Raw genomic sequence first — 25912 nt, forward strand, 5'->3', positions numbered from 1 at the left:
GGCATTTCTGTCTTTTCTGTAGATCTTATAACCATGTATTGCTACCACTGTATCCTCAAAGGTATTATCTAAGTGAGTTTCAGAGATTGTCAGAATATGAATGTAATCTGTTACTAGCAAATTGTTGATTTCATGAACCTTGTTTCTTAAGCTACATATGTTAACGTGGGCTATTTTTAACACTTTTCTGGAATGCTTGATTGTTTTTATTGCTTTACTGGGAAGCGTAGCAGAGGTAGACATGCTCAAGTTATTTATGTTAGTGCAGGGTGAGCTGCACACAGTGGACTTCCTGCTAGGGCACACCGCCTCAGTGCTAACAGTATAACTCTGGTTCATAGGCACATGATTACTGCATACAATAGCTGTAGGATCAGCAGAGGCATTCAGGGGTCTGTAGAGGTCTGTAATTTTTATCATAGGTACACTTCAACTGTGAGAGACGGAATCTAAAACAAAAATCCAGAAAATCCCATTGTATGATTTTTAAGTAATTAATTAGCATTTTATTGCATGACATAAGTATTTGATACATCAGAAAAGCAGAACTTAATATTTGGTACAGAAACCTTTGTTTGCAATTACAGAGATCATACGTTTCCTGTAGGTCTTGACCAGGTTTGCACACACTGCAGCAGGGATTTTGGCCCACTCCTCCATACAGACCTTCTCCAGATCCTTCAGGTTTCGGGGCTGTCGCTGGGCAATACGGACTTTCAGCTCCCCTCCAAAGATTTTCTATTGGGTTCAGGTCTGGAGACTGGCTAGGCCACTCCAGGACCTTGAGATGCTTCTTACGGAGCCACTCCTTAGTTGCCCTGGCTGTGTGTTTCGGGTCGTTGTCATGCTGGAAGACCCAGCCACGACCCCATCTTCAATGCTCTTACTGAGGGAAGGAGGTTGTTGGCCAAGATCTCGCGATACATGGCCCCATCCATCCTCCCCTCAATACGGTGCAGTCGTCCTGTCCCCTTTGCAGAAAAGCATCCCCAAAGAATGATGTTTCCACCTCCATGCTTCACGGTTGGGATGGTGTTCTTGGGGTTGTACTCATCCTTCTTCTTCCTCCAAACACGGCGAGTGGAGTTTAGACCAAAAAGCTCTATTTTTGTCTCATCAGACCACATGACCTTCTCCCATTCCTCCTCTGGATCATCCAGATGGTCATTGGCAAACTTCAGACGGGCCTGGACATGCGCTGGCTTGAGCAGGGGGGACTCTTGCGTGCGCTGCAGGATTTTAATCCATGACGGCGTAGGTGTTACTAATGGTTTTCTTTGAGACTGTGGTCCCAGCTCTCTTCAGGTCATTGACCAGGTCCTGCCGTGTAGTTCTGGGCTGATCCCTCACCTTCCTCATGATCATTGATGCCCCACGAGGTGAGATCTTGCATGGAGCCCCAGACCAAGGGTGATTGACCATCATCTTGAACTTCTTCCATTTTCTAATAATTGCGCCAACAGTTGTTGCCTTCTCACCAAGCTGCTTGCCTATTGTCCTGTAGCCCATCCCAGCCTTGTGCAGGTCTACAATTTTATCCCTGATGTCCTTACACAGCTCTCTGGTCTTGGCCATTGTGGAGAGGTTGGAGTCTGTTTGATTGAGTGTGTGGACAGGTGTCTTTTATACAGGTAACCAGTTCAAACAGGTGCAGTTAATACAGGTAATGAGTGGAGAACAGGAGGGCTTCTTAGAAAAAAAACGAACAGGTCTGTGAGAGCTGGAATTCTTAATGGTTGGTAGGTGATCAAATACTTATGTCATGCAATAAAATGCAAATTAATTACTTAAAAATCATACAATGTGATTTTCTGGATTTTTGTTGGACAGTTGAAGTGTACCTATGATAAAAATTACAGACCTCTACATGCTTTGTAAGTAGGAAAACCTGCAAAATCGGCAGTGTATCAAATACTTTTTCTCCCCACTGTATATATATATTTTGTACACATTTGAACCCTTTTTTTTGGGTAGGCACAAAACTACCTCCATACTTCCATTCATATTTTAAACTGGTACCTTCAGATGAGTCCCCTGACACTTGTGGGGGTCATAGAGTCTCATCTTTCCATGGAGTGGTCATACTAACCAAACCGTTCGGATGCTACAGTCGACCAATTTTCGGGACGTCTCATGGTCTGACAAAAAACGCTGTAGCTCGGCCAATTTCCACCATAGATGCAGAAGGCCGCCATTGGCGGATGCGGTAAATTGAGACACAGCCCATGCAAAAAAAAACACAGATCTCTCTAGCTTAAACTGACTGATTGTTATGGGGATTTTTTTATTATGTTACTTAGATTGACGCATCAGAGCGTCAATAGCCTCTAGAGCAGTGCTGCCCAACCCTCTTCCTGGAGATCTACCGTCCTGTAGGTTTTCAGTCCAACCCTAATTTAGCATATCTGATTCAGCTAGTTAACGTCTTGTCGAGCAGCTAATAAGTAGAATCAGGTGTGTTAAATTAGGGTTGGACTGAAAACCCACAGGACGGTAGATCTCCAGGAAGAGGGTTTTAAACCAGTGGCAAGGATGTAGGCCTAAATAAAACGACAGTTCTGCAATTAATAATTTGCAGAAATTAGGCTTTTTGTTTAATACATATGATTCTATAGCGCTTTTCTAAAACCCAAAGACGCTACAATAAGTAAATATAAGGAAAACCAACACATAAAAGCAACAAATTAGCTGGGATAGGGTAGAAGATGAGGCTGGAAGAAAGAGACAACACAAACAAAAACTTCTAGATGGTGTGTAGATAGTTCAAAACAGAACGGAAATGTTGCAATCCCCAGAGGACATCCTCTGAACTTTGCACTCTGCAACACACTGCAATAAGTTGTGCACTGACAGTCCAAACACACAGGGGGTTCCCAACACTAATGTAAGATTTCTTCTATTTGATATTTAACCTTATTTTGACAGGGAGTCATATTGTGACCAATGTCTCTTTTGTAACATTTCCCACTGTACACGCAAGTGTCAAACTGATGTCACTGCATAGCCATAGAGCATTGTGGTTAACAGAAAGTACCTAAACCCTTCCTCCCACAGACCATTTGTGTGCTGAGCTGCCACAGTCTACTTACAGTGGGGGAAAAAAGTATTTAGTCAGCCACCAATTGTGCAAGTTCTCCCACTTAAAAAGATGAGACAGGCCTGTTATTTTTTATCATAGGTACATGTCAACTATGACAGACAAATTTAGAAAAAAACATCCAGAAAATCACATTGTAGGATTTTTTATGAATTTATTTGCAAATTATGGTGGAAAATAAGTATTTGGTCACCTACAAACAAGCAAGATTTCTGGCTCTCACAGACCTGTAACTTCTTCTTTAAGAGGCTCCTCTGTCCTCCACTCGTTACCCGTATTAATGGCACCTGTTTGAACTTGTTATCAGTATAAAAGACACCTGTCCACAACCTCAAACAGTCACACTCCAAACTCCACTATGGCCAAGACCAAAGAGCTGTCAAAGGACACCAGAAACAAAATTGTAGACCTGCACCAGGCTGGGAAGACTGAATCTGCAATAGGTAAGTAGCTTGGTTTGAAGAAATCAACTGTGGGAGCAATTATTAGGAAATGGAAGACATACAAGACCACTGATAATCTCCCTCGATCTGGGGCTCCACGCAAGATCTCACGTCGTGGGGTCAAAATGATCACAAGAACGGTGAGCAAAATCCCAGAACCACACGGGGGACCTAGTGAATGACCTGCAGAGAGCTGGGACCAAAGTAACAAAGCCTACCATCAGTACACACTACGCCGCCAGGGACTCAAATCCTGCAGTGCCAGACGTGTCCCCCTGCTTAAGCCAGTACATGTCCAGGACCGTCTGAAGTTTGCTAGAGTGCATTTGGATGATCCAGAAGAGGGATTGGGAGAATGTCATATGGTCAGATGAAACCAAAATATAACTTTTTGGTAAAAACTCAACTCGTCGTGTTTGGAGGACAAAGAATGCTGAGTTGCATCCAAAGAACACCATACCTACTGTGAAGCATGGGGGTGGAAACATCATGCTTTGGGGCTGTTTTTCTGTAAAGGGACCAGGACAACTGATCTGTGTAAAGGATAACAAGTTCAAACAGGTGCCATTAATACAGGTAACGAGTGGAGGACAGAGGTGCCTCTTAAAGAAGAAGTTACAGGTCTGTGAGAGCCAGAAATCTTGCTTGTTTGTAGGTGACCAAATACTTATTTTCCACCATAATTTGCAAATAAATTCATTAAAAATCCTACAATGTGATTTTCTGGATTTTTTTTCTCAATTTGTCTGTCATAGTTTACGTGTACCTATGATGAAAATTACAGGCCTCTCTCATCTTTTTAAGTGGGAGAACTTGCACAATTGGTGGCTGACTAAATACTTTTTTCCCCCATTGTACCTCTTTTCTTGCCGGGTTTCTCACATTTGATACTTATAAGGTATTCTCACTGGGAAAGTGTAAAAGAAGAGGGTGGGGCAATGTACCAATACCAATCATGCAAAAGAGGAAATTGCAAAAAACATGTACATCCACATTCTCACCCAAATGATAGTGAACTACCGCAGCTACTTTTGGGGGTGGAGACGCCCTCTTATAAGAAGAGGCACACAGGAAACAAAGTGCAGGAAGACAAGTACGTTTCGTTTGCAAAGGTTGAGTGTTGCAATATTTTCCCCCTCACTGCATGCTGGTGGACAAAGAGAAGGATAAGATGTCTGGGCAGGGAACCCTCTCCCTGCTCACCTGCATGGCAGCCATTGGTAAGCACTGACCTCAGCTTAATATTCAATTACATATTAAAGGGGTTGGACAAAACATCAGCTCAACTTGTAAAAAAAAAGTAAATTACTTTCAGTACTACATATTTTAAATTACAGTTTAGTTTTTTTTGTTGCTATTCCTGACTGAATCTAAAATACTCAAATATGTTGAACTGTTCACAACATTGTAATCAATAGGCAAACTTGAAGTAGAAGAGGGTATGTTTTCAAAATGGATGCTTAACTTGCACAAGGATAATTTATGTAAAAGAAAGGTGCCTAATGTTGCCATTGCTGTCGGCTAATGGGAATCCCAATAAAAATAAAAATCTAATGCTCTAAATGTAATTGACTTGTTAGATGCTCCATTGTAATTTTTTGGGGGCCTTCTAGAAAACAGAACTAGTCATACAATATCTTTACTTGTGGTTTCACATCAATAACGGTAACTGACTTCCACTTTTTTGATTTTGAGACAATAGGCCATTTAACCTTTTAAACCTAGATACCACCTTATTGTCTATTCATGTTTTTGAGACAGTCAATGATAAGCATTAACTATTGGCCATTTATCACACATTTTTCATAGTGGAAAAGGTCATAAAGAAGTTATTTACAATGTTACAGCTGCTTTAACTTTTGAGGGCAGTCACTTATTTTTTTTAACTAATAGGGAGAAGCAACTTGCTCTTGCTTGCTGAATATAAAATAGGCTAGAGGGTTGGCAATGAACTGGCGGGAAGTTTGACTGGCTAGAGCATGTAGCTCTGGTGTAGTAATATTTATATCAATAAATAAATATATCAAAATGTTGATAGAATGTTTTTTGGTGGGCAGAAAAGTCAATTTAGGGAGGCATTGCCCCCCCAATGCCTCCATAGCGCCGGCACTGGTTTTCACTGACCATGATCTAAAATATTAAATATTAAATTATGCCAATTTCTCGTGTTTTAGGGAAGATCGGATATCTAAGATTTGTGTGAAATGCTGATTAAATTATGTATTCTATTGTACATCGTGGATTAGGCCCACTAGACAACAAATATTTACGAATATCATTTTTATGCATCTAACCCAAATAGTTGTCTGTCATCCAATTCTACCACTCTTTTCTTTTCTTCGCCAGCTGTCTCTTCAATGGCTTTCAACATTGATGAAAACCCCCCACAAATCTACAAAGGGGAGGAACAAGATTTATTTGGTTACAAAGTCCTGCAATTCATTTCTGGCAAGGAGAAAGGGCAAGTGTTATTGTTATCATCATAGTGAAAAATGTGTGGTTCTGGTTAGTATTATGTTACAAACTTCATCTGCAACACAGTATCACACACCTGAGGAAACAAAAATTACCAGAACAATGCACCTGTGTCTGCAAACGTGCACTATATACAGTGGGCTCCAAAATTACTGCCAACCCTGACTGGCAATGCACAAACCATACTTTAAAAAATATAAACAATATAATTATAGAGAAACTCAAAATACCAACATGTGAGAAATACTGTACTTTATTAATGTTTCAATGGAACCAACCAAAATCATACAATTATTTAATACAAAATAAATATCACCAAATCAAGGTTTCATTATTATTGGCACTCCTCATTTACTACTACCTCTGGCAAAGATAACAGCATGGAGTCTATTCCTGTAACATTTGACAAGTTTAAGGAACACATTTGGAGGGATTTTGGACCATTCCTCTATGCAGATCCTTTCAAGATCCTTCACATTCTTGGGTTTGCGCTTATCAACTCCCCTCAACAACTCAGCCCACAGAGTTTCGATTGGATTGAGGCGACTGAGATGGCCATGGCAGAACATTGATTTTGTTGTCACATAACCATTTCTGTGTGGATCTTGAGGTACAGTGGGAAAAAAAGTATTTAGTCAAATCAAATCAAATCAAATTTTATTGGTCACATGCGCCGAATACAACAGGTGCAGACATTACAGTGAAATGCTTACTTACAGCCCTTAACCAACAGTGCATTTATTTTAAACAAAAAAAGTAAGAATAAAACAACAACAAAAAAAGTGTTGAGAAAAAAAGAGCAGAAGTAAAATAAAGTGACAGTAGGGAGGCTATATATACAGGGGGGTACCGTTGCAGAGTCAATGTGCGGGGGCACCGGCTAGTTGAGGTAGTTGAGGTAATATGTACATGTGGGTAGAGTTAAAGTGACTATGCATAAATACTTAACAGAGTAGCAGCAGCGTAAAAAGGATGGGGTGGGGGGCAGTGCAAATAGTCCGGGTAGCCATGATTAGCTGTTCAGGAGTCTTATGGCTTGGGGGTAGAAGCTGTTGAGAAGTCTTTTGGACCTAGACTTGGCACTCCGGTACCGCTTTGCCAGGCGGTAGCAGAGAGAACAGTCTATGACTAGGGTGGCTGGAGTCTTTGACAATTTTGAGGGCCTTCCTCTGACACCGCCTGGGATAGAGGTCCTGGATGGCAGGAAGCTTTGCCCCAGTGATGTACTGGGCCGTACGCACTACCCTCTGTAGTGCCTTGCGGTCGGAGGCCAAGCAGTTGCCATACCAGGCGGTGATGCAACCAGTCAGGATGCTCTCGATGGTGCAGCTGTAGATTTTTTTGAGGATCTGAGGACCCATGCCAAATCTTTTTAGTCTCCTGAGGGGGAATAGGCTTTGTCGTGCCCTCTTCACGACTGTCTTGGTGTGTTTGGACCATGATAGTTCGTTGGTGATGTGGACACCAAGGAACTTGAAGCTCTCAACCTGTTCCACTACAGCCCCGTCGATGAGAATGGGGGCGTGCTCAGTCCTCTTTTTTTCCTGTAGTCCACAATCATCTCCTTTGTCTTGGTCATGTTGAGGGAGAGGTTGTTGTCCTGGCACCACACGGCCAGATCTCTGACCTCCTCCCTATAGGCTGTCTCATCGTTGTCGGTGATCAGGCCTACCACTGTTGTGTCGTCGGCAAACTTAATGATGGTGTTGGAGTCATGCCTGGCCATGCAGTCATGGGTGAACAGAGAGTACAGGAGGGGACTGAGCACGCACCCTGAGGGGGCCCCCCGTGTTGAGGATCAGTGTGGCAGATGTGTTGTTACCTACCCTTACCACCTGGGGGCGGCCCGTCAGGAAGTCCAGGATCCAGTTGCAGAGGGAGGTGTTTAGTCCCAGGATCCTTAGCTTAGTGATGAGCTTAGAGGGCACTATGGTGTTGAATGCTGAGCTGTAGTCAATGAATAGCATTCTCACGTAGGTGTTCCTCTTGTCAAGGTGGGAAAGGGCAGTGTGGAGTGCGATAGAGATTGCATCATCTGTGGATCTGTTGGGGCGGTATGCAAATTGGAGTGGGTCTAGGGTTTCTGGGATTATGCTGTTGATGTGAGCCATGACCAGTCTTTCAAAGCACTTCATGGCTACAGACGTCAGTGCTACGGGTCGGTAGTCATTTAGGCAGGTTATCTTAGAGTTCTTGGGCACGGGGACTATGGTGGTCTGCTTGAAACATGTTGGTATTACAGACTCAGTCAGGGACATGTTGAAAATGTCAGTGAAGACACTTGCCAGTTGGTCAGCACATGCTCGGAGTACACGTCCTGGTAATCCGTCTGGCCCTGCGGCCTTGTGAATGTTGACCTGCTTAAAAGTCTTACTCACATCGGCTACGGAGAGCGTGATCACATAGTCATCCGGAACAGCTGGTGCTCTCATGCATGCTTCAGTGTTGCTTGCCTCAGGCCGAGCATAGAAGTGGTTTAGCTTCGTCTGGTAGGCTTGTGTCACTGGGCAGCTCGCGGCTGTGCTTCCCTTTGTAGTCTGTAATAGTTTTCAAGCCCCTGCCACATCCGACGAGCATCAGAGCCAGTGTAGTATGATTCAATCTTAGACCTGTAGTTGACTCTTTGCCTGTTTGATGGTTCGTCGGAGGTCATAGCGGGATTTCTTATAAGCGTCCGGGTTAGAGTCCCGTTCCTTGAAAGCGGCAGCTCTACCCTTTTAGCTCAGTGCGGATGTTTCCTGTAATCCATGGCTTCTGGTTGGGGTATGTACGTACGGTCACTGTGGGGACGACATCATCGATGCACTTATTGATGAAGCCAGTGACTGATGTGGTGTACTCCTCAATGCTGTCTGAAGAATCCCGGAACATGTTCCAATCTGTGCTAGCAAAACAGTCCTGTAGCTTAGCATCTGCGTCATCTGACCACTTTTTTATTAACCGAATCACTGGTGCTTCCTGCTTCAGTTTTTGCTTATAAGCAGGAATCAGGAGGATAGAGTTATGCTCAGATTTGCCAAATGGAGGGCGAGGGAGAGCTTTGTATGCGTCTCTGTGTGTGGAGTAACATGAGTTATGCTCAGATTTGCCAAATGGAGGGCGAGGGAGAGCTTTGTATGCGTCTCTGGTTGCACATTTAACATGCTGGTAGAAATTAGGTAGAACGGATTTAAGTTTCCCTGCATTAAAGTCCCCGGCCACTAGGAGCGCTGCATCTGGATGAGCGTTTTCCTGTTGATTAATGGCCTTGTACAACTCATTCAGTGCAATCTTAATGCCAGCATTGGTTTGTGGTGGTAAATAGACAGCTATGAAAAATATAGATGAAAACTCTCTTGGTAAATAGTGTGGTCTACAGCTTATCATAAGATACTCTACCTCAGGCGAGCAAAACCTCAGAGACTTCCTTAGTATTTGATTTTGTGCACCAGCTGTTGTTTACAAATATACACAGACCGCCACCCCTTGTCTTACCAGAGTCAGCCGTTCTGTCCTGCCGATGTAGCGTATAGCCTGCTAGCTGAATGTTATCATTGTTGTTGTTCAGCCACGACTCCGTGAAACATAAGATATTACAGTTTTTAATGTCCCGTTGGTAGGATAACCGTAATCTTAAATCGTCCATTTTATTCTCAAAAGATTGAACGTTGGCTAATAGGATTGATGGAAGAGGCAGTTTACTCGCTCGCCGTCGGATCCTTACAAGGCACCCGGATCTGCGTCCCGCGATATCTCCGTCTCTTCCTCACGCGAATGACGGGGGATTTGGGCATTGTCGGGTGTCTGTATGATATCCTTCGCGCCGCCTCGTTGAAGAAAAAATCTTCGTCCAATGCGAGGTGAGTAATCGCTGTCCTGATATCCAGAAGCTCTTTTTGGTTATAAGAGACGATGGCAGAAACATTATGTACAAAATAAATTACAAATAACGCGGAAAAACACACATAATAGTACAATTGGTTAGAGGGTTGGTTAGAGGGCTGTAAAACGGCAGCCATCTTCTCCGGCGCTGTTATGCCGGAGAAGCCACCAATTGTGCAAGTTCTCCCACTTAAAAAGATGAGAGAGGCCTGTAATTTTCATCATAGGTACACGTCAACTATGACAGACAAATTGAGGAAAAAAAATCCAGAAAATCACATTGTAGGATTTTTATTTTATTTATTTGCAAATTATGGTGGAAAATAAGTATTTGGTCACCTACAAATAAGCAAGATTTCTGGCTCTCACAGACCTGTAACTTCTTCTTTAAGAGGCTCCTCTGTCCTCCACTCATTACCTGTATTAATGGCACCTGTTTGAACTTGTTATCAGTATAAAAGACACCTGTCCACAACCTCAAACAGTCACACTCCAAACTCCACTATGGCCAAGACCAAATAGCTGTCAAAGGACACCAGAAACAAAATTGTAGACCTGCACCAGGCTGGGAAGACTGAATATGCAATAGGTATGCAGCTTGGTTTGAAGAAATCAACTGTGGGAGCAATTATTAGGAAATGGAAGACATACAAGACCACTGATAATCTCCCTCGATCTGGGGAAGCAAGATCTCACCCCGTGGGGTCAAAATGATCACAAGAACGGTGAGCAAAAATCCCAGAACCACACGGGGGGACCTAGTGAATGACCTGCAGAGAGCTGGGACCAAAGTAACAAAGCCTACCATCAGTAACACACTACGCCGCCAGGGACTCCAAATCCTGCAGTGCCAGACGTGTCCCCCTGCTTAAGCCAGTACATGTCCAGGCCCGTCTGAAGTTTGCTAGAGTGCATTTGGATGATCCAGAAGAGGATTGGGAGAATGTCATATGGTCAGATGAAACCAAAATAGAACTCTTTGGTAAAAACTCAACCTCGTCGTGTTTGGAGGACAAAGAATGCTGAGTTGCATCCAAAGAACACCATACCTACTGTGAAGCATGGGGGTGGAAACATCATGCTTTGGGGCTGTTTTTTCTGCAAAGGGACCAGGACGACTGATCCGTGTAAAGGAAAGAATGAATGGGGCCATATATCGTGAGATTTTGAGTGAAAACCTCCTTTCATCAGCAAGGGCATTGAAGATGAAACGTGGCTGGTTCTTTCAGCATGACAATGATTCCAAACACACCGCCCGGGCAACGAAGGAGTGGCTTCGTAAGAAGCATTTCAAGGTCCTGGAGTGGCCTAGCCAGTCTCCAGATCTCAACCCCATAGAAAATCTTTGGAGGGAGTTGAAAGTCCGTGTTGCCCAGCGACAGCCCCAAAACATCACTGCTCTAGAGGAGATCTGCATGGAGGAATGGGCCAAAATACCAGCAACAGTGTGTGAAAACCTTGTGAAGACTTACAGAAAACGTTTGACCTGTGTCATTGCCAACAAAGGGTATATAACAAAGTATTGAGAAACTTTTGTTATTGACCAAATACTTATTTTCCACCATAATTTGCAAATACATTCATTAAAAATCCTACAATGTGATTTTCTGGAATTATTTTTCTCATTTTGTCTGTCATAGTTGACGTGTACCTATGATGAAAATTACAGGCCTCTCTCATCTTTTTAAGTGGGAGAACTTGCACAATTGGTGGCTGACTAAATACTTTTTTCCCCCACTGTATGTTTTGGGTCATTGTCTTGTTGGAAAGTCCACCTACGGCCAAGTCCCAGCCTTCTGGCAGAGGCAACCAGATTGTCAGCCAAAATTGCCTGATACTTGGTGGAATTCTTTATGCCATCAATCTTATCCAGTGCCCCTGGACCTCTGGAATTAAAACAGCCCCAAAACATCACTAATCCACCACCATATTTCACCGTGGGTATGAGGTGCCTCTCCTTGTATGCATCTCTGTTTCGACGCCAAACATGCCGATGCTGTATCTGACCAAAACGTTCAATTTTGGTCTCACCTTCTTCCAGTCATAATTTAAATGACGTTTGGCAAACTCCAAGCGCTTGTGTCTGTGTCTTGGGGTCAGAAAGGGCTTTCTTCTGGCAACCCTTCAAAAGAGCCTGTGCTTGTGGAGGTGACGTCTGATGGTGCTTTTTGAAACCTTGTGACCACAAGATGCCACCAAGGCCTGCAATTCTTTCACAGTGATTCTTGGGGATTTTGTTGCTTCTCTCACCATCCTACTCCCTATCCTGGGGGGCAAAATGCATTTGCGTCCTCTACCTGTGAGGTTTTCAACTGTTCCATATATTTTCCATTTTTAAATAATTGCCTTGACAGTGCTCAGTGGTATATTCAATTGTTTGTGGATCTTCTTGTAGCCATTACCAGATTTATGAAGGTCTACAACCATCTGTAGACCTTCATGTCTCTTTTGTCCTGCCAGTTCTTTTGTTTTCTTCATGGTGTTGGATGACAAAGGAATATTGCATGCGTGTTACCTCATTTTTATACCCTAGTGAAACAGGAAGTGATGTAATGGCTCAATATAGTTCCTTAAGACTTAGATAAACTTAAATAAGTGGAATTTAATTTGTGGTTTAATTTTTGGTAGATGTTATTTACAATAATCTTTAAGGGTGCCATTAATTGTGAAACATTGATTTGGAGGACATTGATTTTTAATTAAATTATTAATTTATTAATTTATTTATTAATTTGGTGGGTTCCATTGGAACATTAATATAGTACAGTATTTCTCACATGTTGGTATTTTGAGTTTATCTCTGTAATTATATTGTATTGTTTGTGCATTGCCAGTCAGGGGTGCCAGTAATTTTGGAGCCCACTGTATATCCATAGCAATGTATTTAGAAAATATAGGGCTCTGTATATACAGTGAGCTCCAAACGTATTTGTTGTTGTTTTGGCTCTGTGCTCCAGCACTTTGGATTTGAAATGATACAATGACTGTGAGGTTAACGTGCAGACTGTCAGCATTAACTTGAGTGTATTTTCATCCATATCTGGTGAACCATTTAGAAATTACAGCACTTTATGTACATGGTCCCGCCATTTTTGGGGACCAAAAGTATTGGGACAAATTCACTTATGTGTATTAAAGTTGTCAAAATGTTAGTATTTGGTCCCATATTCCTAAAACGCAATGATTACATCAAGCTTGTGACTCTACAAACTTGTTGGATGCATTTGCTGTTTGTTTTGGTTGTGTTTCAGATTATTTTGTGCCTATTAGAATGATGTATTGTGTCAATTTGGAGTCACTTTTATTGTAAATAAGAATAGATTATGTTTCTAAACACTTCTACATTCATGTGGATCCTACCATGATTACGGATAATCCTGAATGAATCGTGAATAATGATGAGTGAGAAAGTTACAGAGGCATAAATATCATACCCCCTAAAAAACGCTAACCTCCCCTGTTATTATAATGGTGAGAGGTTAGAATGTCTTGGGGGTATGATATTCATCATTATTCATGATTCATTCAAGACTATCGTAATCATGGTAGCATCCACATGAATGTAGAAGTGTTTATAAACGTATTATATTCTTATTTACAATACTTGAACATTTATTACGTTTCTTAAATTATGTGAGCTGCATCCAATGTACATGACTAATGTGCATCAGTGTATTAGTTATGCATACATTGATGGAATGGAAATTCTAACTTGTGTTTCATCATATCACACCTCTGATAACATCCTGCCTTCCTCCTTCACCATGCAGTTGTTATTGTAACCTTAGTAACCAATAGAAAATGGATAAACAAAAGTAATATACCACATTGTCACAAATGTTATGCAACCACTCTTGATCTAAAGTTTGTCATATATATAAGAAGTCATACAGTCTCATCTAAATCGACCAAACTATGCTGTAATTTCTCACCCACAGGGTAATGGTCAGTGCGCCACATCAGAAGAATGGATCTGGTGGAATCTGTAGATGTGCTCAAGACCGAACAAACTGTACAAACTGTTACACTCCTGAAGGTAGAGATGGAAGTTGATGATACACTATACTGTACTTACTGGACTGCAATTTAGAATGGTGGTTACCTTAACAAAATGAATAATTATAAGAAATATACAGTGAATTTATCAGTCTATAATTTTAATGGTAGGTTTATTTGAACAGTGAGAGACAGAATAACAACAAAAAAATCCAGAAAAACACATGTAAAATTTTTTATAAATTGATTTGCATTTTAATGAGGGAAATAAGTATTTGACCCCCTCTCAATCAGAAAGATTTCTGGCTCCCAGCTGTCTTTTATACAGGTAACGAGCTGAGATTAGGAGCACACTCTTAAAGGGAGTGCTCCTAATCTCAGTTTGTTACCTGTATAAAAGACACCTGTCCACAGAAGCAATCAATCAATCAGATTCCAAACTCTCCACCTTGGCCAAGACCAAAGAGCTCTCCAAGGATGTCAGGGACAAGATTGTAGACCTACACAAGGCTGGAATGGGCTACAAGACCATTGCCAAGCAGCTTGGTGAGAAGGTGACAACAGTTGGTGCGATTATTCACAAATGGAAGAAACACAAAAGAACTGTCAATCTCCCTCGGCCTGGGGCTCCGTGCAAGATCTCACCTTGTGGAGTTGCAATGATCATGAGAACGGTGAGGAATCAGCCCAGAACTACACGGGAGGATCTTGTCAATGATCTCAAGGCAGCTGGGACCATAGTCACCAAGAAAACATTTGGTAACACACTACGCCGTGAAGGACTGAAATCCTGCAGCGCCCGCAAGGTCCCCCCCCTGCTCAAGAAAGCACATATACAGGCCCGTCTGAAGTTTGCCAATGAACATATGAATGATTCAGAGGAGAACTGGGTGAAAGTGTTGTGGACAGATGAGACCAAAATTGAGCTCTTTGGCATCAACTCAACTCGCCGTGTTTGGAGGAGGAGGAATGCTGCCTATGACCCCAAGAACACCATCCCTACCGTCAAACATGGAGGTGGAAACATTATGCTTTGGGGGTGTTTTTCTGCTAAGGGGACAGGACAACTTCACTGCATCAAAGGGACGATGGACGGGGCCATGTACCATCAAATCTTGGGTGAGAACCTCCTTCCCTCAGTCAGGGCATTGAAAATGGGTTGTGGATGGGTATTCCAGCATGACAATGACCCAAAACACACGGCCAAGGTAACAAAGGAGTGGCTCAAGAAGAAGCACATTAAGGTCCTGGAGTGGCCTAGCCAGTCTCCAGACCTTAATCCCATAGAAAATATGTGGAGGGAGCTGAAGGTTCGAGTTGCCAAACGTCAGCCTCGAAACCTTAATGACTTGGAGAAGATCTGCAAAGAGGAGTGGAACAAAATCCCTCCTGAGATGTGTGCAAACCTGGTGGCCAACTACAAGAAACGTCTGACCTCTGTGATTGCCAACAAGGGTTTTGCCACCAAGAACTAATTACAAATGATGGTGGAAAATAAGTATTTGGTCACCTACAAACAAGCAAGATTTCTGGCTCTCACAGACCTGTAACTTCTTCTTTAACAGGCTCCTCTGTCCTCCACTCGTTACCTGTATTAATGGCACATGTTTGAACTTGTTATCAGTATAAAAGACACCTGTCCACAACCTCAAACAGTCACACTCCAAACTCCACTATGGCCAAGACCAAAGAGCTGTCAAAGGACACCAGAAACAAAATTGTAGACCTGCACCAGGCTGGGAAGACTGAATCTGCAATAGGTAAGCAGCTTGGTTTGAAGAAATCAACTGTGGGAGCAATTATTAGGAAATGGAAGACATACAAGACCACTGATAATCTCCCTCGATCTGGGGCTCCACGCAAGATCTCACCCCGTGGGGGTCAAAATGATCACAAGAACGGTGAGCAAAAATCCCAGAACCACACGGGGGGACCTAGTGAATGACCTGCAGAGAGCTGGGACCAAAGTAACAAAGCCTACCATCAGTAATACACTACGCCGCCAGGGACTCAAATCCTGCAGTGCCAGACGTGTCCCCCTGCTTAAGCCAGTACATGTCCAGGCCCGTCTGAAGTTTGCTAGAGTGCATTTGGATGATCCAGAAGAGGATTGGGAGAATGTCATATGGTCAGATGAAACCAAAATATAACTTTTTGGTAAAAACTCAACTCGTCGTGTTTGGAGGACAAAGAATGCTGAGTTGCATCCAAAGAACACCATACCTACTGTAAAGCATGGGGGTGGAAACATCATGCTTTGGGGCTGTTTTTCTGCAAAGGGACCAGGACGACTGATCCGTGTAAAGGAAAGAATGAATGGGGCCATGTATCGTGAGATTTTGAGTGAAAACTTCCTTCCATCAGCAAGGGCATTGAAGATGAAACGTGGCTGGGTCTTTCAGCATGACAATGATCCCAAACACACCGCCCGGGCAACGAAGGAGTGGCTTCGTAAGAAGCCTTTCAAGGTCCTGGAGTGGCCTAGCCAGTCTCCAGATCTCAACCCCATAGAAAATCTTTGGAGGGGAGTTGAAAGTCCGTGTTGCCCAGCGACAGCCCCAAAACATCACTGCTCTAGAGGAGATCTGCATGGAGGAATGGGCCAAAATACCAGCAACAGTGTGTGAAAACCTTGTGAAGACTTACAGAAAACGTTTGACCTGTGTCATTGCCAACAAAGGGTATATAACAAAGTATTGAGAAACTTTTGTTATTGACCAAATACTTATTTTCCACCATAATTTGCAAATAAATTCATAAAAAATCCTACAACGTGATTTTCTGGATTTTTTCTCTCTCATTTTGTCTGTCATAGTTGACGTGTACCTATGATGAAAATTACAGGCCTCTCTCATCTTTTTAAGTGGGAGAACTTAAATCATGTTTTGCAGAGGGGTCAAATACATATTTCCCTCATTAAAATGCAAATCAATTTATAACATTTTTGACTTGCGTTTTTCTGGATTTTTTGTTGTTGTTATTCTGTCTCTCACTGTTCAAATAAACCTACCATTGAAATTATAGACTGATCATATCTTTGTCAGTGGGCAAACGTACAAAATCAGCAGGGGATCAAATACTTTTTCCCCTCACTGTAAGAACATGTAACACCTATCAAGGTAACCATGGCTAATCAATATTTGTCAGCTTTAAAATATTGTTGAAATGTCAACAAGATCTTGAAAATGAGAAACACTAGTTGATTCTGCATGTCTGCCTTTTCCCTTCCAACAGAAACTGACACAATCAAGTACATTGGACTGTCTATGGCTGGACAATCTACTTCTCCTCCAACGTTCACTGTAAGATAAACTCCAAACAGTTAATTTGATCATATTCTTGTTGTCAAATACTCCATGTGAGTGTACTGTACATATGTAATACATGCGTTTGGCAGCATTTACATAGGCAGCCCAATTCTGATATTGTTTTCACTAATTGGTATTTTGACCAATCAGATCAGCTCCACCAATTAGTGGAAAGAAAGATTAGAATTGGGCTGCCTGTGTAAACATAAATTACTTGTTTCACTTGAGTCATAAAACAATAGCTCAACAATCTAAAAATAATCATGGCAAATTCCTGTAAATCTCTTTTGAAGCCATCTGAGGTCCACCAGACAAGCCATTATTTTATTTTATTTACAATTACTTATTATCCTCATTCAGGCCTGCAGCCCTGGCCTGGCACACGAGTGCGATGGGAACTCCTATCTGAACAGTATCTGCTATCAGTTCAACAGCCAGCTCCAGATCACCTCTAACTTCACGCCTGCCTTCCAAGGTATAACAGCGAAACTGGAACACATTTGTAGATATAAATAAAATAACCCAAGATTTGTAGGTATATATTGACTGTTTATTAATGTAATGCTAAATCACATTAGGATTAGGTCACAAAATATGAATTGTGAATGATAAGATCTGGATTTCTGAATATGTGAAGAATGTTGTGAGTGTTATCCATCATATACATTTATTTAATTTACTTTCTCTTCCAGAATGTACGAAGAAAATAGTGGACCTCGTTTTCCTCTTTGACGGATCAGGAAGCATGACAAAGAAAGAATTTGAAGAGAACAAAGGTTTCATAAACAATATCACGACAACCCTAAAAAATTCCTCAATCAAGGTAAACTTCCCTTTTAAAGTTCATAACTTGAATCATGCTTGTGAGGATGCTGAACATACATCTGTTTATCTACACTCTTAGAAGTAAAGGTGCCTAGAAGAACCTTTTGGGTTGCCACACCGGTGGAACCTTTCCAGTTCACGGGTCTTGGAGGAACCCCTGTGTAAAGGTTCTGATGGGAGGAGTTACATTTTGAACCTTTTTAATAATATATTGAAGTGGTGGCAGCCTAGTATTGTAGACGTGGCTTTCAGATAGGCACTTTATGGCCACCCATTAGCGCAAATGTCATTCCTGTTCATCATGTTAAGTTTTACACTGCAAAACTAAATCCTTGAATATTGATACATAACATAACAATTCTCTTTACATATACAATTTTAGTAATAAAGTGACAACTATTCCCACTTTGGAAGAGCATATGCTCTTGAGGAACACTTCTGTAAGCCTCACTGACGCTACAAAACTATCAGTGTTTAACTTTCACGTGATGACAATACAGCAGAACAGATTAACAGGAATTACATTTACTCTAACGGGTGGCCTAAAAAGTATATACAGTATCTTAAAGCCACGCACTTCCTAAGCCACGCCTCCACTCCAGGGTTCCTCCAAGAACCCAATGCTACATTGAACCATTAAAGGTTCCTCCAAGAACCCCTCAACTAACCGAAGGGGCAAATATGACCCATTGACTAGCGATGGTTCCTTGTGGAACTCCAGGGGTTCCTTGAGGATCTTCATGGTTCCTCGAGTCACCACTAATTCTAAGTGTGTGTGCTATACCCAGGTTGCTGCATGGAAAGTATGGAATGAAATCAATATTAGTTATCTTTTCCTCTTTTTTTAAACCACAGTTTGCAGCAGTTCAGTTCTCATTAACAGCCAGGACAGTTTTCAACTTCAATGACTACCAAGAGGGGAGAGCCTTGACTAATCTTATGAAAGAAGAGCACATGGATCTTCTAACCAATACACATCAGGCGATAGACTTTGTCTTGTAGGTCACAGTTGATCATTATTAATCAGTTTTACTTTCAAAGTTCTGACCAAATACTCGGAATATGATCAAAGGAGATTGTGGTGTTAGAAAGATAGCTTGAACTGTTGTTTGTATACATCTCTTTCAGGAAAAACATTTTTGAAAACCAAGCTGCCGGCGCCACCGCAGATGCAACTAAAGTACTGGTCGTAATAACAGATGGAAATCCCAGTGATACTGATAAAAAGTTTAACTCTATCAAAAGAAGTGATGAGAAAAACATAATCCGCTTCGTCATCGGGGTATGTCCTTAAGAGCCTGCATACCCCCAACACAACACCACACAATTGTATGACTTAATTCCATTACAACTGTTTCATTCCCATATCTACAGCTGGTTGATCACTAGCCAAAACATTTTGACTAGAAGGTATGCTCTCCTCCTAGTTGAAACGACCAAATGCCAATATATTTGCATCTCTGTGAACTTCAAGTTAAAAGGTTTGCAAATATACCTCAATCCAGGGATGGAATGTTTCACTGTAGTCCTACTTATCCCACAACAATTTACGGTGAATGGAGAAGATTTAAATACTGCTTGTTTTTAATTAAACTGCCTTGTTTATCCTCATGCTAGTTAGCTAATGCTAAAGCAGCAGTATTTTACTTCTCCATTTACCCTAAATTGTTGTGGGGTAATTAGGAGTACAGCAACACCTTCCCTCCCTGGATTGAGGTACATTTTCAAATCGTTTCACTTGAAGTTCACCGAGGTGTAAAGATTTTGGCATATGGCCGTTTCGACTAGGTGATCACCAGTGTATACCAGTGTTAGTGCTTTTAATGTATGATTTCAATGTATGCTGCTTACATTCATGTTTGTTGCCCAAATAATACACTGGCTTTTTTAAAGCTCCAATGTAGATAACTTTTTGGGTGACCCAACCAATTACACATAGAAATGTGTGTTATAGATCTGTCATTCTCATTCTCATCAATTTACAAATGCTTTTTGATCCTCTAGTAAAGATTCTTTGTCATCACACTGATGATTTGCTTAACAGTTTCAATTACATACTGTATGTCAGGCTACTTTAGACTCAGTGGTAGCAGTTAAAACCAAGAATAAACTGTCTGCCAGAGTCTCACCTTGGTTAAATGACCACACTCGTGCCTTAAAAAGTATTTTAAAAAATACTGAACGTAAAAGGAAAGCCTGTTAAAGTATTCTATGAGATAATGAAGGATCTGATGAGAAATTACAATATTGTGGTTAAAGATGCAAGAGCAAACTACTTCTCTACCCTGATCTCTGAGAACTCCCACAACTCGAAAGTTCTGTTTGAGACAATTGAGCATATTGTTGGTGCCAGTCGGGCTTCCGCTCACTTAACAGCACGAAAACTTGGTTTATTGAAAGTCAATAATGAAGGGCTGTTGCGGTCATTAAATTTTGTCTGACAGATATTGTCATGCAAAAAACTGCCGGTCTCATGATAATTGACCGTTAATTAAAATAAACATGTTTAGCATCACCAGGCCTCCACGCATACAAGCCATATACAAGCCGCTAATGCGCGCCTTTGGAAAATTTACATTTAAAAAGGCTAATAAATCAATGAAATATACACCATCACAATAAATCCATTATTTATTTAGTCAGGTCTAAAGAAACATTATGATATGAAGAAAATGTATTTCAGAATAACAGAATAGGAGTTGGCCTACTGTATGTTATAGGCTGTAGGCTTGTCCATTTACCAGACAAGATATGCTTATACGTCCCTTGCCATTTTATAGTAAGAAGAATATAATTAAACTTAGCAAATTAAAATAGAAAGGATATTTTTCCCATTCCAGAGCGAGAGTGCGCATATGAAGTGACTATGTTGAGCTTAAAAGTGATCATTTGAAACATGTCCTATAAACTAGATTTATAGTTATTTGGCAACTTTAGTTGCCAAACCTTACAATGCCTTTTTTTATACATACAGAAGTTCCCATATTTCAGGGCACCAAAAGTATTGGGACAATTGGATTGACAGGTGTTTCTGGTTAGTCAGGTGTGTTCCGTCACATCCTTTGTGCAGGTGTAAGAGAGCTGTCAATGTCTAGTCTTGATTTTAGGCTTTGCGTATGCCTTTAGCAGAAGGAGCACTAAGGATTCCATCTTTAAGGCTTGGTTAAGCCCCATTCCGTTTCTTAGATATTTTACTGCATCGCAGTGCTAGCTGTGCCACTAGAGATCCTGGTTCGAATCCAGGCTCTGTCGTAGCCGGCCGCGACCGGGAGACCCATGGGGCGGCGCACAATTGGCCCAGCGTCGTCCAGGGTAGGGGAGGGAATGGCCGGCAGGGATGTAGCTCAGTTGGTAGAGCATGGCGTTTGCAACGCCAGGGTTGTGGGTTCGATTCCCACGGGGGGCCAGTATGAAAAATAAAAATAATAATGTATGAACTCACTAACTGTAAGTCGCTCTGGATAAGAGAGTCTGCTAAATGACTAAAATGTAAAAATGTAAATGTTATCTACCTATGAGCCAGGATGCAGCCTGAGATCCTCTGACAGGGCACTGTTGACCATTCCATAGTCTAGGTTGAAAATGAAAGGAGATATTTATTTATTTTTTATTCTCCTTCCTCCTGTCTTTGTTACTTTGTTAGTACTTTTATTTTATGATGTGAAGCACTTTGTTACTTGTATTGAAAAGCGCTATACAAATAGAGTTTTTATTATTAATATTATTATTGTTATTACTAGACTCAAGGGTCCAGTCCAACTTCCCAGTTACGATGTGGATGTTTAAATATCTTTCATATTGAAAAAGAAATTAGACTTATAATTCCTGCCCTCAAGTGATATATTTCTTGGCAGGTCAAGAATGTCAATTTGACGAAACTGAAGTCCCTGGCATCAGAGCCAAAAGAGAACAACACTTTCCTCATCCAGGACTACAACGGACTAAAAGGAATCCTAGACAACTTTCAAAAAAAGATCTTCAATATTGAAGGTACAACTCCGGATTCAGTTGAAATCTCTTAGTACTACTTACTTATTTTTCAGTAAAGTCCCTGTCAAGTGAGAGTTGTTATTCATATAAAATACTTCCGTAAGATTCCTGAAGTGGCAATACTGGTCATCTCCTGAAATATACTGGTATTTATTTCTGGTGATAATACCTTACTCAAAACATTCCACAGTAGAAGTATCAATGTATCGCTATTAATATCAGTGTCCGTATGTTCTAGGTTCCAAGACTGCTCTGGCTGGAAACTTGACTAAAGAGATGTCTCAGAGTGGGTTCAGTGCTGTCTACGGTAATAAGGTGAGATATCGCGATAGTATGTCCACTATGTTTTATCATCATCTTAACATTTTTATAAATGTACTGACCACCATTGCAACTAGTTTATGGGCGCAATATATAAACTCAGCAAAAAAAGAAACGTCCTCTCACTGTCAACTGCGTTTATTTTCAGCAAACTAAACATGTGTAAATATTTGTATGAACATAAGATTCAACAACTGAGACATAAAATGAACAAGTTCTACAGATATGTGACTAACAGAAATTGAATAATGTGTGCCTGAACAAAAGGGGGGTCAAAATCTAAAGTAACAGTCAGTATCTGGTGTGGCCACCAGCTGCATTAAGTACTGCAGTGCATCTCCTCCTCATGGACTGCACCAGATGTGCCTGTTCTTGCTGTGAGATGTTACCCCACTCTTCCACCAAGGCACCTGCAAGTTCACTGACATTTCTGGGGGGAATGGCCCTAGCCCTCACCCGCCGATCCAACAGGTCCCAGACGTGCTCAATGGGATTGAGATCCGGCCACTTTGCTGGCCTTGGCAGAACACCGACATTCCTGTCTTGCAGGAAATCACGCACAGAACGAGCAGTATGGCTGGTGGCATTGTCATGCTGGAGGGTCATGTCAGGATGAGCGTGCAGGAAGGGTACCACATGAGGAGGATGTCTTCCCTGTAATGCACAGCGTTGAGATTGCCTGCAATGACAACAAGCTCAGTCCGATGATGCTGTGACACACCGCCCCAGACCATGACGGCCCCTCCACCTCCAAATCGATCCCGCTCCAGTGTATAGGCCTCGGTGTAACGCTCATTCCTTCGTGATCCGACCATCACCCCTGGTGAGACAAAACCGCGACTCGTCAGTGAAGAGCACTTTTTGCCAGTCCTGTCTGGTCCAGCGACGGTGGGTTTGTGCCCATAGGCGATGTTGTTGCCGGTGATGTCTGGTGAGGACCTGCCTTACAGCAGGCCTACAAGCCCTCAGTCCAGCCTCTCTCAGCCTATTGCGGACAGTCTGAGCACTGATGGAGGGGTTGTGCGTTCCTGGTGTAACTCGGGCAGTTGTTGTTGCCATCCTGTACCTGTCCTGCAGGTGTGATGTTCGGATGTACCGATCCTGTGCAGGTGTTGTTACACGTCGTCTGCCACTGCGAGGATGATCAGCTGTCTGTCCTGTCACCCTGTAGTACTGTCTTAGGCGTCTCACAGTACGGACATTGCAATTTATTGCCCTGGCCAGATCTGCAGTCCTCATGCCTCCTTGCAGCATGCCTAAGGCACATTCACGCAGATGAGCAGGGACCCTGGGCATCTTTCTTTTGGTGTTTTTCAGAGTTAGTAGAAAGGCCTCTTTAGTGTCCTAAGTTTTCATAACTGTGACCTTAATTGACTACCGTTCCACAGGTGCATGTTCATTAATTGTTTATGGTTCATTGAACAAGCATGGGAAACAGTGTTTAAACCCTTTACAATGAAGATATGTGAAGTTATTTGGATTTTTACGAATTATCTTTGAAAAACAGGGTCCTGAAAAAGGGATGTTTTTTTGTTTCTGAGTTTAGTTGATTAATGCTTATTAATGTTTTATTTCCTCTACAGGACACCTTGGTTTTGGGCTCAGTGGGATCAAACAACTGGCGTGGATCCCTCTTTGAGACTGAGGGTCTGAGATCAGAGGAAAAGGAAATTCAGGACCCCACCTTGGACAAAGACTCATATATGGGTAATGGAACATTAAGCAAAAAAAAAATATTGCTCAAAAGTGAATTTGAACAAACACTATTTTCAAGGCTCCATTAGTTCAGATGTTTCAGTGAAGGGAGTGTAGTTACAATGGACCTACATTGCTTTATTGTTCTTATAGGATACTCTGTAGCTGTTGGGAAGAAGAAAGAGAACCTTCTATATTTTACCGGAGCACCAAGATCTGAACACATGGGACGAATCCTACTTTTCAACAAGGTTAACAACAACTGGACTGTGGCACAAAGATTGTCTGGAGAACAGGTTGGTAACATTAGCTATTTCTTTGAGCAGTGTGGTATATCAATCAAGTTTATATCATACACGAGGGACACCATAAAACTAGCTTTTGGGGTTACTTCAAAGGTTGAATCACTACTCCCATAGTAAAGAGGAACACAGTTACATTATATCACTTTTTATATTTACTTATGAGTTTCATTCAAAACCATATGGCGTCTTCAAACATTTCAAAACTATTTTTGTATGAATGTAAGTTTTGATGTTCTCAGATGGGCTCCTACTTTGGGGCAGAGCTGTGTTCTGTGGACATAGACTCAGACAGCAACACAGACTTCCTCCTGGTGGGTGCACCAATGTTTCACCAACCTCCGAGAGAGGGCAGGATCTACGTTTACACACTGACTGATAAGGTGGGCTTAACTGGGAATCTCTGAACAACAGATTCAAATGCTGCAATTTGTGGTTGAATATGTTCATCAGGGACAAAGTGATCTGGAAGCTCGAAATGGATTCATTTGGATATGAATATCCATCATCTTCAATAATACTGCACAAAAAGACAGTATAATTCGGATTGATCTTCATGTGATCTCTCCTCACCCTTCCTTTCTTAGTTGGAACTGAGGATGGAGATGAATGTGTCAGTGCCGTCTCCGGGTAGATTTGGCTCCTCCATCTCCTCTCTCACAGACCTGAATGGAGATGGCCTGAAGGATGTAGCTGTGGGCGCTCCACTTGAGGACGATCGCAGGGGGGCCGTGTACATCTACCTGGGTGAAAAGCTAAGGGGGATCCGCCCTGAATTCAGCCAGGTGAGGCAGACAAAGATGTATATCATTCAAAGAGGCTCTTCATACTCAAAGAAAACAGACATCCCTCCTGGGATATCAATATCAATGCCTTTTTGTTAAATGTGTATGTCTTACTGCAGCACATCTCAGCTGCGGTGATAAGATCTAAGCTCCAGTTCTTTGGCCAGACGATTGATGGGAAGATGGACCTGGGTGAGGATGGACTGACTGACATCGTAGTAGGAGCGCGTGGCGCAGTTGTCGTCTTGAGGTATGAGTCCATAAAAAGGATAAGAAAAGACAGCTGGTTTAAACTGACAATTGTTTAACCAGTAAAAATATCCCACTAGTGTGCAATCCACCCTGAATGGGGGCTGCGCTCAATGAGGTGTGGGCGTAGCTACCCAATATCATACAATGTAGGCTAACATCCCAATCTTTATCTCAATCGCTCACAGGTCCAGACCGGTCCTCAGCGTGTCCACTCATCTCCATTTCCATCCCTTGGAGATCAACACTGATAACTTTGACTGTCTTGCAAGAGAGACCATTTCCCCTGTGGTCACTTTAACAGCCTGCTTTAACATGGCAGAGGCAACAAAGAGTAAAGCTGGTAAGATCTCTCAGAACTTTTGCAACACTGATGGCTTTTTGCTTTCCAACAGAAATGGAGTCTTGATCTAAGACCACATAATTGTGGCCTTGGTGGTCTAGGTCAGAGCTTCGGTGCATAGCTAAATCACTGACCACCATAAGTGGGTCTTGGTCTCTTCCCTGTCTGAAGACCAATGGAGGCTGCTGAGGGGAGGATGGCTCATAATAATGTCTGGAACGG

The 25912-nt window shown here is 42.0% G+C and overlaps 1 protein-coding gene across 2 annotated transcripts in view; it reads left to right on the top strand.

Annotated features, from left to right (window-relative positions):
- The first annotated feature begins 4618 nt into the window (after window positions 1-4618).
- The window catches only part of LOC121534000 (integrin alpha-L-like), a 30333-nt gene continuing 9039 nt past the window's right edge, over window positions 4619-25912 (top strand). The window contains exons 1-16 of one of the 2 annotated variants that reach the window (XM_045217036.1): window positions 4619-4760; window positions 5887-6001; window positions 13815-13912; window positions 17107-17174; window positions 17541-17655; window positions 17873-18003; window positions 18861-19003; window positions 19134-19287; window positions 21860-21995; window positions 22234-22310; window positions 23900-24023; window positions 24165-24307; window positions 24556-24696; window positions 24901-25098; window positions 25218-25348; window positions 25536-25690. In XM_045217036.1, coding sequence (XP_045072971.1) covers window positions 4685-4760; window positions 5887-6001; window positions 13815-13912; window positions 17107-17174; window positions 17541-17655; window positions 17873-18003; window positions 18861-19003; window positions 19134-19287; window positions 21860-21995; window positions 22234-22310; window positions 23900-24023; window positions 24165-24307; window positions 24556-24696; window positions 24901-25098; window positions 25218-25348; window positions 25536-25690 — 2005 coding nt within the window. In that variant the 5' untranslated portion in view covers window positions 4619-4684. The remainder of the gene's footprint in view (window positions 4761-5886; window positions 6002-13814; window positions 13913-17106; window positions 17175-17540; window positions 17656-17872; window positions 18004-18860; window positions 19004-19133; window positions 19288-21859; window positions 21996-22233; window positions 22311-23899; window positions 24024-24164; window positions 24308-24555; window positions 24697-24900; window positions 25099-25217; window positions 25349-25535; window positions 25691-25912) is intronic. The other variant, XM_045217037.1, reaches the window with a different exon arrangement.

Source organism: Coregonus clupeaformis, unplaced genomic scaffold, assembly GCF_020615455.1.
Source record: "Coregonus clupeaformis isolate EN_2021a unplaced genomic scaffold, ASM2061545v1 scaf0896, whole genome shotgun sequence".
NCBI lineage: Eukaryota > Metazoa > Chordata > Actinopteri > Salmoniformes > Salmonidae > Coregonus > Coregonus clupeaformis.